This window comes from Antedon mediterranea, chromosome 2 (genome assembly GCF_964355755.1).
Source record: "Antedon mediterranea chromosome 2, ecAntMedi1.1, whole genome shotgun sequence".
Taxonomy (NCBI): Eukaryota; Metazoa; Echinodermata; class Crinoidea; order Comatulida; family Antedonidae; genus Antedon; species Antedon mediterranea.
Genome location: NC_092671.1, coordinates 34,850,204 through 34,864,251, shown reverse-complemented (window position 1 = coordinate 34,864,251; position 14,048 = coordinate 34,850,204). Strand labels below are relative to the sequence as shown.

At 32.8% G+C, this 14,048-nt stretch overlaps 2 protein-coding genes across 3 annotated transcripts in view; one reads left to right on the top strand and one right to left on the bottom strand.

The window, feature by feature from the left end:
• Window positions 1-14,048, top strand: part of LOC140040870 (uncharacterized) — a 229,755-nt gene that overhangs the window by 136,995 nt on the left and 78,712 nt on the right. The gene's annotated exons all lie outside the window — the stretch shown is intronic.
• LOC140040869 (dnaJ homolog subfamily C member 13-like) overlaps window positions 1-14,048 on the bottom strand; it is a 43,715-nt gene that overhangs the window by 17,341 nt on the left and 12,326 nt on the right. Inside the window, exons 23-32 of the mRNA XM_072087118.1 lie at window positions 11,386-11,456; window positions 10,895-10,940; window positions 10,270-10,484; window positions 9,731-9,890; window positions 4,793-4,957; window positions 4,161-4,265; window positions 2,285-2,487; window positions 1,737-1,821; window positions 873-1,073; window positions 385-539 (exon numbers count right to left, since the gene is read on the bottom strand). Of these exons, the coding sequence (XP_071943219.1) occupies window positions 385-539; window positions 873-1,073; window positions 1,737-1,821; window positions 2,285-2,487; window positions 4,161-4,265; window positions 4,793-4,957; window positions 9,731-9,890; window positions 10,270-10,484; window positions 10,895-10,940; window positions 11,386-11,456 (1,406 nt within the window). The remainder of the gene's footprint in view (window positions 1-384; window positions 540-872; window positions 1,074-1,736; window positions 1,822-2,284; window positions 2,488-4,160; window positions 4,266-4,792; window positions 4,958-9,730; window positions 9,891-10,269; window positions 10,485-10,894; window positions 10,941-11,385; window positions 11,457-14,048) is intronic.

Here is a 14,048-nt window from a genome sequence, read left to right as displayed (position 1 = left end):
AATCAAATTTTGAACAATACAATGAAAGCCCCCAGTGGTCTAATGGTTAGGACATCTGCATATCAAGCAGAAGGTTCCGGGTTCGAATCTCAGTTGGGGTAACTTTTTCTCATTCTCACAGATTTCCACATCGTTATCGTTTCAAATTGATATATCACAGGCAATGATAAAGTGAAACAGCGAGAAAAGAAATTGCAGATTTTTTGATTGATGAGAGTATAATTGTACACATTTTTCAGTTTCATGTCCAGACCAAGTCCAAACCTTGATCTGTTTAAGTTAGCATCTGTTTTTTAACATTCTCTGGCTTTCTCTAGGCTCTCTTAAATCAAATTTACAGTGCGACATGTCAAAAACCGTACCAAGTAATAATTTCTACTGTACCTCATTTCACTATTCCATATTGCTTCTGGGGTATCAAATTCACCTAGATACGTTTCTGCAAACTTCTCTGCACTGTGGTTTTCCAGAAAATGGACCATGGCTTCCGGAAGGATGTGACCTAAAATACTACGCTGCATAATATCGGAACCTTTGTTCTATATGGGACAAAAATGTATAGATTGTTAGATGCATAGCCACAAAATATGCACAGGTTCAAGGCTCTCCTTGACCATACTTCTGGTCGTAGAACATTAGACTTCTTGGATGGGCTAAGCACTTGTGTGAACTTGATGTCATGATAGTGATATGACATCATTGTATCCATATATGGGCACATCACATTTTTTTGTCAGCTTGACAGTGAAGACAGAGCTTTAGTCATTACTGTTGTCCAAAGCAAAAGCCAACTAATTTAATGTTATATAAAATAAATAAATATGAAAAAAATACACCTCACTCTGGTTAAGTAAGGTAAAATAATGACATACCTCTTCTGAACGGAAAGCCTGACTCGTATGAGTGTACTTGAGGAACCATGCGAGTGGAAGTACATTGGAACCGGTGTACATCATGATAAAAAAGAAGACGCCACACAGATAAATACGTGGCATCTGAGGGTTATCCTTCACCATACCACCTAACAGCACTGACACCTTCTCAACCAGGATTGGGTCAAAGGTCAGTAATAACTATAATGACAATAAACAACAAGAATATATAACTTGAATCAATTGAATTTATAAAATTGTATTTTTTACATCAAAATAATGGATAATTGTTGTATGTTCAACTGAATGAATTAGTGTATGAAATAAACAATGAATTGAAAAATAAATAAGTGTATACAGGAACAAATATAATTGATAACATACAAAACAACTTTTTACCGTCATAATGTTTTAAAAGAGTGTAAATCTGTGGGTTGTGTCAATCATGGTATCTGTGATAGTGTTAAGTCTGCCCTGTTTTACAATGATTTTGATACTTTATTTAATTTGTTAAAACCCTTTTGATTTTTATTTGGTATGGACGGTGTTAATTTTAAATCTTGAATTAAAATATGTCTATATTCTAAAATGTACAGTTTTATCATAATTTTCTCCTAAGGAAGGTGAATAAATTTGATTTGGTAAGATTCAATTGGGACTAGCTAGCTTTTATTAGACAAAAGGAAATCTTGGTAGCTATTATAGTATTAGTATAGAGTATTAGTAGCCACATTCATAACTACAATAATATCATTCTTGACAGGTATTATAGCTTGACTTGACTTATATGTAGGGGCCTATGCTTTCAATTTCAGAATTTACTTTAGAATCTCTGCTATGAATGATGTATGTCATGGTACTTACTTGCACAAAATGAGGAAGACAGGTTGCCTCTGTTAACAACCTTTTGGGCTTTGGTAGAGGTCTGATTATAGCATCATCAGCATCTCTATAAATACAAAAGAAAGACATGTGTTATAGTGCACACCTTTCAATTGAATGGTTTAGTTTAAAATCATCCTTCATACAAATATAATTTTGAAAACATATCTTAATTAGTGTGATTTTCCTGGTAGTAATTCAGCAATAAAAGATTTTAAAGGGAAATTATTTCCTAACACGCCTCCAAAATTATTATAATTGGTGATTGGATAAAGAAAATACATGCTTTGTTTTGCATGTTTTTTCGATTACATATTTGAATCTTTTTTTAAAGCAAATTTTGAGAATGAGCAATAACCATGCTTTCAAGTGCTAATATTATATTGTTACTCAGGATTTGTACCTAAATCTCTGAAAGCAGCATTGTAGAGTCATAAAAATTCCAACTACCTGAACCTAAACCAAGGGATTGTTAAGTATAAGAAAAACACAAACATTCATGAATATTCATTAGGTCAAAATCTACATACCTGCTGGGATAATAATCACAAATCCTAATTAACATATTCAATATCAGACAAGCGAGGTCGCTCTCATTCATCACTTGCTGACCAGTAGCAAGCAGCGTCCACTTCAACTGAGGAATGGCATGCAGAGGGCGCCAACCATCCAGACCCTGTGCCCAACAACGTGTCTTTGGTGTAACTTGTCCTTGTTCCCACAATTCTTTGAGCTGCAAAGAATTATCAAATCATACTAATACTAGGCTAAATTCAGACAAAAGAACATCTTAATGTAATTCATGAATAATCCCACCCCCTAATAATTGCCAAATTTTATAGCCAAGCCCCATGGGTATATAATCGGTCATATTCTGTAAATAAGCTTTACATAATATACCAGACTTTATTCAACTAGAATATGATTTTTGGATGTTTTGTTGATTTTCATTTATATTTCATACTGTATATCTATATATAAATTTACGCAAGGGCAAAATTGGGTAAATCGCGCGTTATTTCTAGAATGTTTACTCGATGGTATGTAAAGTTGGTTAGAATCTCGGTACTGATTTAAACCACCAGATGTAACCATGTTTACTAATTAAATTGAGTTAGATAATTAGTTATTGACAATTAAAACGAATTTAGGTTGAACGATTTGCCCCAAATAGGGGTGTTTTCCGACCGTAGTATACACTGTCTAATGGATGTCCTCTTAAAAAATACCTGCACACAATAATACGAGGTTGCTTCGCATTTTCCTATCTCCTCCTACGATAATTGTTTTTAATAGCTGAAAACCGGTTGAACAGCTCGAGTATAGCATCATAATGTTGAAGACAGGCCGATTTTCTTTAAAAAAATACTATTTTGATAGATTTAATATACATTTATACAACTGTTTTGATCTGCGATAAATGGAACATTCCAATCTCTGTTCCACAAGTGTCTATTCCCTCGGGCGTCGTAAAGACAAGTACTGTACAGTCATAAACGAAATTCGATCCATTTCATCCAATCTGTGCTCCAGAGGTTGGATATAGGTATTTTTTTTAACGGATAATGAGCTAGCCTTTCCAGTCGCCGTCTATTATGTACAATCATCTTTATTATTGCAGTTAAACCACCACCCACATCACCACCCTCCCACTCACTGGCATGAGTAGCATTGTAAAGCCATTAGGGGATAGGCCTACGGTACGGTATGAAGGATCACATGCCCTAAACGCAGAACAACTTTGGTGGTTAGAAACAATTCAAAACCATTAGACCTACTAATTAAGTTAAGTTAGATAATTATTTATTGACGATTAAAGCGAATTTACGATATTCCCCGAATAGAGATGTTTACTTTATTACTGACAGTTCCTTCTGAACGTATTAATTAATAATCTAATTACTGTACAAAAAATATAAACGTCGTATTAGTGTACTATTTCAATCGACTATATGGTGACAGTTTCAACAAAGTATTAAATAGCAATGTTTTACTGTGTTTAGTCATGGAGGTATAAATTTCGTTACTAAATGGATAAGAATATATTTAAAAATTGTTCGTCTTTGCACCCATCCTCTTCCTTATCCCTCAACCCTCATGTTGCATACAAAACACAAATTCAGTTTGTTTCAAAACAATTGGTCTTATTTTGTGACAAGTTTTTCTTTCGGAAGTAATTCCCATGGTGCTAATTTTAGTTCAGTACATAAATCACCGTGTCTATTTATTCGTTCCTGTAAACGACATGTGTTATTGTCTTGCATGTACATTTGAAGTCGCCAATTTTTTAAAGGTGAAATTACTATTCGAGAACCATCTGTGGCCATGACCTAGATGGTACGCGAGCGAAGCGAGCGTACCAAATGTAATAAATTATAACACTTAATAATTAACACCAAACTTTACCTCTTTTGAGCTGTATGGTCCCAGTCGTTCCCTCTCCTTGTTTCCATAGTACCATTCCTTCTCTTGCGTTAGTTCCATGTCTGGGGAGGCCTCGATCACATTGGTCTACAAAGACAATGAAATAATTTTAATATAACATAACACAATGTAATAATTCCCCATAATGAATATTACAGTAAAAATCCATGTAAATCTAATATTACTATTACATATTGTAGTATAGTATATCCTGTGTCTCATTTCACACAGAATGACAAACTGAAGCTATTACCACTGGGTAGTAGACTGGTGTGGATAGAATGAGCCTAAATTGATTTCTAAAATAAATCTTCTATGAGGCTTAAGTAGTGGCACTCTTTCAGCCATGAAATCACATTTTTGACAGAGCTGGGATGTGGGATTGGTAAACAAGCTCCATCTGCAAGCCAAATGCCTAGGCATAAAGTTTTCCTTATTTAGGGTTTTTTCCACAGATAAAATGTTTTCTCCTTCTTATCGAACTTGTTCAATATAACAATGTTTTATATGTGTGAAAAATATTTAATAAACGAAACGAAATTGAATGCCACTATTTCATCTTGATGTTCAAAGCAGTAACAAACTAGTTAGACATAGGGTGCCGAACAACTAACCTGTGTAGGTACTGTTGCTCTTGATGTATGAAGGTGTGCCAGTGTTAAGATGTCTACTAACACTTTGATGCCATTTGCATTGATGAGCTCTTTCACGTTCCGTCGACTTAAGATAAGTTTGTTCAAAAAGAAGATTAAACGATCTCTTTCTTGACGATCTGTACACTGCAATAAAACAATGAATCAATTATTCATGGATACATTTTTTATTTCAATTTGTAAGAGAACAATCTTTAATGTCTATGATACCATAAGCTACTCTAGAAATTTAAAGCATGTTTACTATTTTTAGGGGGAAAACAATAATCAGGAAAACTAAATAGTCTAGTAACTTTTACCGTCATTTGAATACCCAAATAAAAACAAACAAACAAACTCTGTTGGATTATATTACATTGTAATAATAATAAATTTTGTGCTTGTATTTTTAATATACTATATCAATCAATCAATCTAAACAAATGATGACCAACTAAATGACAATTAACAGGGCCTTATGTGGAGTCTTTGCACTAAAGAGCCTAAATGACAATTTACAGGGCCTTATGTGGAGTCTTTGCACTAAAGAGCCTAAATGACAAATTACAGGGCCTTATGTGGAGTCTTTACACTAAAGAGCCTAAATGACAATTAACAGGGCCTTATGTGGAGTCTTTGCACTAAAGAGCCTAAATGACAATTAACAGGGCCTTATGTGGAGTCTTTGCACTAAAGAGCCTAAATGACAATTAACAGGGCCTTTCAAATTCAAATATTCTTTATTCATCCTCTATCATGAAAATATACAACAACAATATATGAGAACATAAAAAAGATGAAAAGGAAACACATAAAAACTCAAAAGAGCTTGATTAGTTGTGTCCCCCTAAGTCCCTAACTAGCCTAAAAAACTAAAACATAAATAATAAAAAAGCTAAATCCTGCAACAAGTATAATTTTTAAAATTATTTGTAAAATGATAATAAATGTTCTTTAAACAATGATTTAAATATATATATTGATTTGGTACTTTGTAGTTCGTAATTCAAGTCATTCCACAATTTGGGTCCCACACATGACACAGTAAAACTAGTAGAAGTACGATTACGTTTTCTGAGTCTCATTTTGTCTTTAGATCTTGTATTATAATTATGGTAAGAACCATTTTTAATAAAGAGCGATGAAAAACGCACGTCCTGATTAGTAGTAACATTATACATGAAAAGCCCAATTTGGTACTTATTGATATCAGCAATTTTAAGAAGTTTAAATTTATAGAAACATTCAGTCATTGAATCATTAAACTTTGACCATGTTATAGCTCGTAATGCCCTTTTCTGGAGTTTAAATAACTCATCTAAATAACTTGGAAATGTGCTACACCATATTATGTTGCAATAATTTAATACTGGTTCAATGAGTGATTTGTATATTGTCCAGAGAGCATAGGTTGGTAAAAAATGTCTTACTTTATATAGTATGCCTACATATCGAGATATTTTCCTAGCTGTAACATTGATGTGGTTCTTATATGTGAGAAATTCATCAATATGTACTCCAAGGAATTTAGTCGATTTAACTCTATCTATTCTTTTATTGTTGACATAAATATTTACATTCTCTAAATTACTTGGATTTCGCTGATTGCGGAAAATTATGTAATTAGTTTTTTTAACGTTGATTGATAGTTTATTGCACATGAACCAATCCGAAACATTTTTTAGTTCACCATTAACTAGTTCTATGAGCGTATCCAAGTTTTCGTGAGATGCAGATATGTTTGTGTCGTCAGCAAATAAAACAAAAGATAACGAGTTTGAGCAATTAAATACATCGTTAATGTACAAAATAAAAAGTAGAGGCCCCAGAATTGAACCCTGTGGTACACCGCAATTTATATCCATCAAACACGAACTTGTGTTATCAATAGACGTAAATTGTTTCCTTCCACTAATATAGTTTCTAAACCATTTAAGGGCCGTGCCTCTTATGCCATAGTGTTCCAATTTTTTAAGAAGTATATCATGGTTGATGGTGTCAAACGCTTTTGACAAATCAATAAATATTCCGATGGTATTTTTTTTCTTATCAAGCGCATCGGTTATTCGTTCAACCAGATCTATAACGGCCATAAAAGTAGAACTGTTTTTTCTGAAACCATATTGTGCATTATTAAGGATGTTAAACTTTGTGATATAATTATTTACTCTAATTTGAACAATTTTTTCAAGAATTTTTGAAGCGGTAGGCAGAATAGAGATCGGCCTATAATTACTGACGTCACTTTTATTGCCAGATTTAAAAATTGGAACTACTCTAGCTACTTTCATACTATCAGGGACCATGCCTGTCTCAAGAGAGAGGTTAAAGATATGTACAAGAGGAGATGCCACAGCAGCAATAATATGTTTTAGAATGCAATTACTTAAGTTATCAACACCTTCTGAATTTGAATTTTTGATTTGACTAACTATTTCAATGACCTCTTCTTCATTCGTAGGATTGAAAAATATGGATTGGGATTGACTCTCTTTCATATATTGTTTAAAGTCAGAATTGTTTACATTTGGTATTTTGTTTGCTAATTCATTTCCAATGTTGGAGAAGAAGTCATTAAAAGCGTCAGACATACCTTTTGGATCACATACCAAAGTTTTATTACTATGGTTAATTACCTCATTTGGCTTAACACTCGATTTTTTTCTATTTAGAACTTCATTTAAAACTTTCCATGTTTGCTTTGAATCGTGTCGAGCTGCATCCAGTTTTTTGGAATAATATTGTTTTTCCGAATTCTAATTAAATGAGTTAATTTATTTTTGTACTTTTTATATATATTTTTTAATGATTGTGTTGGGTTTTTAAGGTATTTTTTATAAAGTTTATTTTTCTTTTTTATTGAAATCAAAATTCCTGTTGTGATCCATGGTTTTTTCTTTGTATTACCATTTGGCTTATTACTTTTTGTAGGTATGTTACTATCTATGAGATTGGATAGTTTATTAATAAATAGGTTATATGATGTATTGGTATCTGTGCATAAATATAGTTCACCCCAATCCTCATTAGAAATAGCAATAAGCAAGTTATTTAATGTTGTATCATTAATTACTTTTTGTTTTGTAATTGGAGCTTGTGTGTTAGTATTTAATGACAAGTGTGTTGTCATGAAAATGGGTAGATGATCGGTAATGTCAGTGACTATTACTCCACAATGCGAAATGTTATCATCATTTGTAATAATATTATCTAAAATAGTAGCAGAAGACGATGTTATTCTGGTGGGTAAGTTGATTAATGGATTAAAAGATGTTGAGTAAATAATGTTTGTGAATTCCTGTGTTGTTTTTTGAATGTCATATTTTAATAAGTCTTGATTAAAATCTCCTAAGATATAGCAGTTTTTGTTTTCGCGATTAAGTTTATGTAAGATTTCTTCCAGATCAGAGTTAAATGAGTTGACGTTTGAATTTGGTGGTCGATACAACATACCTACAATAGTATTTTTGCCGTTTGTGTTTATTATTTCTAGAAAAAGTGAATCAATGGAGTTATCATTAAATACAAAATCATCACGTGTTACGGTGTTGATTTGTTCTTTTAAATATAGACAAACTCCACCACCGACTCTACCTTCTCTATTACAAGTGTACATATTGTATCCATTGATATTTAATAAGTCAATTGGCGTGTTCTTATTTATCCAGGTTTCCGAGAAACCAAGTACATCAAACGCACGACCTATGGTATCTAACATAATGCTAATTTCGTCGAAGTGTTTTGGAAGACTACGTGCATTCATGTGTAACGTTGTAAAGATACCATTGTTATCAATTTGCGCCTGTAGCTCATTAAGTTGTGTTGGAGTGAAATATTTGCATAAACCAGCCTCGTCACTTTCAAAGCAATCTATGGAATGTGTAGGACTCGATTTATTTTCATATTGAGTCGTGCTCATAAAGTAGTATTGGAAAAAGAACAAAATATAATCAATTCACCAAAGCTGTTAAGCAAAATGGCGTTCAAATAAATGACTAAAAACCGGCAGGTTAGCAATACAATAATAAAAAAAAAACACAATTTACAATAAAAAGAATCACAATAAAGCACACACACCAAACAGTTAATGCAGTCTATAATGTATACAATAGTTAAAATTCTGGTTTCAGGGCAAAAACAAGAAATCTCAAAATTTCACATTTAATGTACTACCACACGGTAAATTAGGTGGAATGCAGTTTGTTGAGATCGGAAAATTTTGTTACGATAATCTTCTTATTATTCTTAGTTAGTACATGTATGCGTCCATCTGCGGCCTTATGTGGAGTCTTTGCACTAAAGAGCCTAAATGACAATTAACAGGGCCTTATGTGGAGTCTTTGCACTAAAGAGCCTAAATGACAATTAACAGGGCCTTATGTGGAGTCTTTGCACTAAAGAGCCTAAATGACAATTAACAGGGCCTTATGTGGAGTCTTTGCACTAAAGAGCCTAAATGACAATTAACAGGGCCTTATGTGGAGTCTTTGCACTAAAGAGCCTAAATGACAATTAACAGGGCCTTATGTGGAGTCTTTGCACTAAAGAGCCTAAATGACAATTTACAGGGCCTTATGTGGAGTCTTTGCACTAAAGAGCCTGTGATATTTCTTTTTGTACATAAGTTGGGGACCCCTCATGAATTAGTAGAAAAAAAACATGACTAATGGAAACGTGTTCTGTCGAGCCGTCTGTGTAGTCAAGTGGATTAGACTATGAACTTGATGTATGGGATTCGAATCCCATGAGCAACTTATTTTTACCTTATAGTGAGATAGAGATTATTTAGAGGGTTAGGCTTAGCTTTATTTACGAAGTAGTTCGACTTTCTTTCACATACAGCGTCCCCAACTTATGTACGAATGGCAAAGAGGCCACCCAGTTAAAAAATAATTAAACAAACATCTGTTGTTGTCATACCCTTTCCAACATTCCACATATGTATTTGGTATCATTGAAAGCGCCAATCTCATCGTAACATTTGCCGTACACGATCGCCATGGCGTGCAGACACATGCACTTCATGTTCACTTTGCTCGTTAATAGAAACCGATGATAAAGGTCGTTAAAGAACTCATACCTGTAGAAAAAAAGATTCAACAATTATTTATTCACCTCAAATTATTTTTCAAAGCAGATTGGAACAGTGGCCAATTTGAGGAGCATCTGTTCCGTTTGCATCACTTCACAGTCACAAAACCTCAAAAAGAAGCCTATCTCGAAAAGAAGACCACTCATGAGTACTTTAAAAAAAGCCCATGGGCTTCTTTTCAAGGTTTTGCGGTATATTACGATTTAATCTGTGTTGATAAGCTTGTAGATCATGTACATTTTAGTATAATTTCTTGCTGAGATTTGTGAAAGGGAGAAAAAACTTTTACCTTTTTTCCCTGAACATAGTACAGATATTAGAAATGAAAAATTAAATATTTTAATCATATAAAATTGAATTAACGTACGATTTCTTGATGGCGCTAGTCTCTTCATTACTGTCATCTTCCTCGAGTAGAAGTCGAAGGTAATAATCACCGATTTTGATTTCTTCCGCCAAGCATTCATAGCGTACTTCAAACTCGACATGATTCCATGATATGACGTGACTGGCACCAAGTTCACGATCCACATTGAAAGCCCTTATTTCATTTTCTAACGCCTCACGTAATTCTTCACGTGTCTAATTGATGAGAAAGTATAAATATATTGTAATAACAATGTTTACTTATTTACTTTTACATGTATTTCTATTGTTTGTCAAATAAATTAATTAAAATGAAGAAATAGTAACTTCTTTTTTTATTTACATTCTTTTGAGCAGATTCTAATTCAATAGAACTGATCATAAGGGGACACATTCAGTGACCCAACAAGTGTCCCCTTAAATGTGGTCAGCTGTAGTGTTAACACATATATTGGGCCATGTTATTTTCACAGGAAAGTGTCCCCTAGGGTATTCCCTTAATATGGATGAGCGAAAAGGGGAAGAAGTTTTAACTTTATTAGCTAAATTATACAGTATATTTTACACATCTTTTCAGTTACTTGATTTTTGTTTTCTTTTTTCTTCCATCAACACATTCAACTTACTTTAAAATTCCATATAAGATTTGGTTTTGCATGATCTTTGTTAAACCTGAAAAAATAAACATACAGAATCCTCATATTATTATAAGTGTAAACACACTAAGTGTATCCTTGCCATTTGATAGGTTGATCATATGCCGTGTGTATTATTTGGATCCATCTTCATGTCTAGTTGAATAGACCAGTCCATTTTTCAACTCATGAAAATATTCTCTCCATTCCACTCATAAATATTTATTATTTGTACATCATTGTTTATGTATGTTAATATTTAAATATAATATTTGTGTACTTCTTTCCCGTTTTTGTTTATTGTTGTTTCATTCAATTATTTATATTATTTGATTTTATTCAGGTTTCAACATAAAATTACAAGACAAAGATTAAAAATACAAATAGAAACATGTAATTGCACAGGACACAAGAAACCTAGGATAGCACATAAAGTCGAAAAAAAAACCCAACTTATTTCCAACGGGGTCCTAGGAACTTACATGTAGTAGAAGTACAGCCAATTTGCCTCACTTTTGATTCTTTGCCTTCTCTTTCTTAGTACTATAGGTTTCTAAAAATATATAAAAACATGTAATAAAAAATTTAGCCTAGCAGTAGGGTGCTTCAGCTTGTTGTGTATGTATTAGCTTTACAGCAGGTGGATCAGAGAGGTGGTGATGTATCAATCTACAAGTGAGTACATCAGAAGTAGAAATGATTAGCCTAGCAGTGGATGTTAAAGATCAAGGTAACTATAAATTCAATGTGACTGCCTCTACAGCTCATGGTATATATTATAAGCCTAGCAGTGAGAATGGATTAATATTAGTAGCATACCATATGTTAAAACATTTAATCCATAACAAAGTTATTTATAAAAAGATATACACTGCTGTTTTATATCTTTAACTTAGTAAAAAACCAGAAAAGGGAAATTCTGAACTAGAGGTAAAGTAGCGGAAATTAAAGGTTGACATTCAAGGTTCATTCAAAGTGTATGACTTTTGCTGAATAAGTTTAAAACTTGATATTTGTTAAATGTTCCACAAGGCCTGAAATGACCCAAAATCAAATTTAGGTGGTCAAGCAGATTTTCAAATTACGTCTGCACCCTATTTGAAACACAATATAATTTGTATATATCATGGTTTTGACTATAATTTTGTCCTATTCTAAATTACTTCACAGGAATATTCTTATGTATGCATTTAGTACATTTTGCTTCATGTTGAGTATTTAAATCACAAATGTAAAAAACAATACACTGAACAAAGATGACAAAAATAATACTAGAATAGCACGATTTTAAAAAGTGTGTTTACACTCTAAATGTATTGTTTGAAGGTTTGCATGGCGAAATCAAATGTTGATATAAAGTTTGCGGTACACCACGTATATAGTAGTTCTGAAAAGAACTGTTGAGTTTCTCTACGTTTTGATCACTATTCTCCTGAGGACGATCAAAGCATATTTAAATTTGGTCAAGCATTACCAATAGTAAATTAATCACTGTCCTATCAGATAGGTGGTAATCCCCCTGATACAGGGGCTATTTTAAGAGCCAGTTCACCGGGGCAACCCCTGCTCTTTTCGAATAATGAACTGGGTTCTTTAAAGTGCACACAGGTTATAACTGTGTACGGTTTATAGTTCTTATCCGAGAAGACTTGTTCCACCACCAGAACTAGGAGCGAGTCAGTCTTCAAACCCTTGCCGATGTTGTTGACTCTTTAGGTACGGTAAACGGCGCCCCTGCCTTAAAACCGCTCTGCCATTTGACTCGCTCGAGAGAAACTCAACAGTTCTTTTAAGAACTGATATATGTGGTGTATCGCAAACTTTATATCAAGACTCTAGATGTGTTCTACACTTGTAATAAGCAAGATGGGAACTGGCTGCATTTAATTTAGGGAGTTTTTTATTTGTGATGACTAATGACCAAACTCATCATCAAGGTCATTGGTCGTTGCAAATCCAAAGCCTCCAAATATTACTCCAATGGTCAACTCTCCGAAATGTGCAGAAATTTACACTGTCTCAATTGAATCAAGAGATTAAGTTACTAACTGTACTATTTCTACTTATTGTATGACTGTACATGTGCAGTAACCATCAAATCCACTGATTACAAATAGACAGCAAAGCAGGTCAACATTGCGTGTGTGCAAGTTAATATACCAACATATAATAAACAATGTCTTTGCATGCAGATACTTACTTCCTTTTCCTGGTAAATTTGCATAATGAAAGAAAAACAATGACAAACAATGTAAATAAAATATGGCATGCATTCTACTGTTCAATTCTGAAGTTTAATTGTTTGAAATTGTTTCCATATGAATTGTGATTTTGAGTTGATGTAGCAAAATGTTGGAAACAAATATGTGGACGTAATAGATTTAAGAAAATAATAAACATCAATGATATAAAATTTGTAAAAAATTAATGAACGTAAAAAATGAAGTAAAATGCTAATATTCTTCATGTATATAAAAGAATAAAAATATTTTTAAAGTAATTTATATCAACTGCTGCTTCTACAGATTTTTTCGAGAGCTTTTCCAACTTTCATAAGTCGTTGATTGACACCAAAGTGTTTATGGTGATGTCTAAATAATGTTGCTAATGTTGTTGGAGTTTAATCACAGCTGATAAAAATTATTTAAAAAATTGCAAAACATTCGGGGTGTTTTCGAAATATAATTATATAATATAAACATATTAAAATAAATATAAATACCACAATGCAGTATAATATAACAAATTTGAAATGCAAATTATTCCCATAATGCAATATTATAATTTCACAATGCACCTCTGTTATTAAATATAAAATACCACAACAGCCCAGATATTATTTTGAGGAAAAAAATAAATGCTTTTATGTAACCATGGCAAAAGTGCAAAACCCCCTAACAATTTATTAACATAAATAAAACATAAAGAAGAACGCATTCAAGTTTGATATTAATTTATGGCAGAATAGCAATGCTTATTGCTTCGAATCAAGATATTCCTAGTTCACACCGAAATAATGTTTATATTCAAATAGTATTGGCTCACGTTAAAAAAAACCGAATGTCATTGTAAAGCCATTTTCATATTCAGAGTAAAGCTCTGTCTACACCATCACGCTAGTTTGATATGGTGGTAATATGCCAAA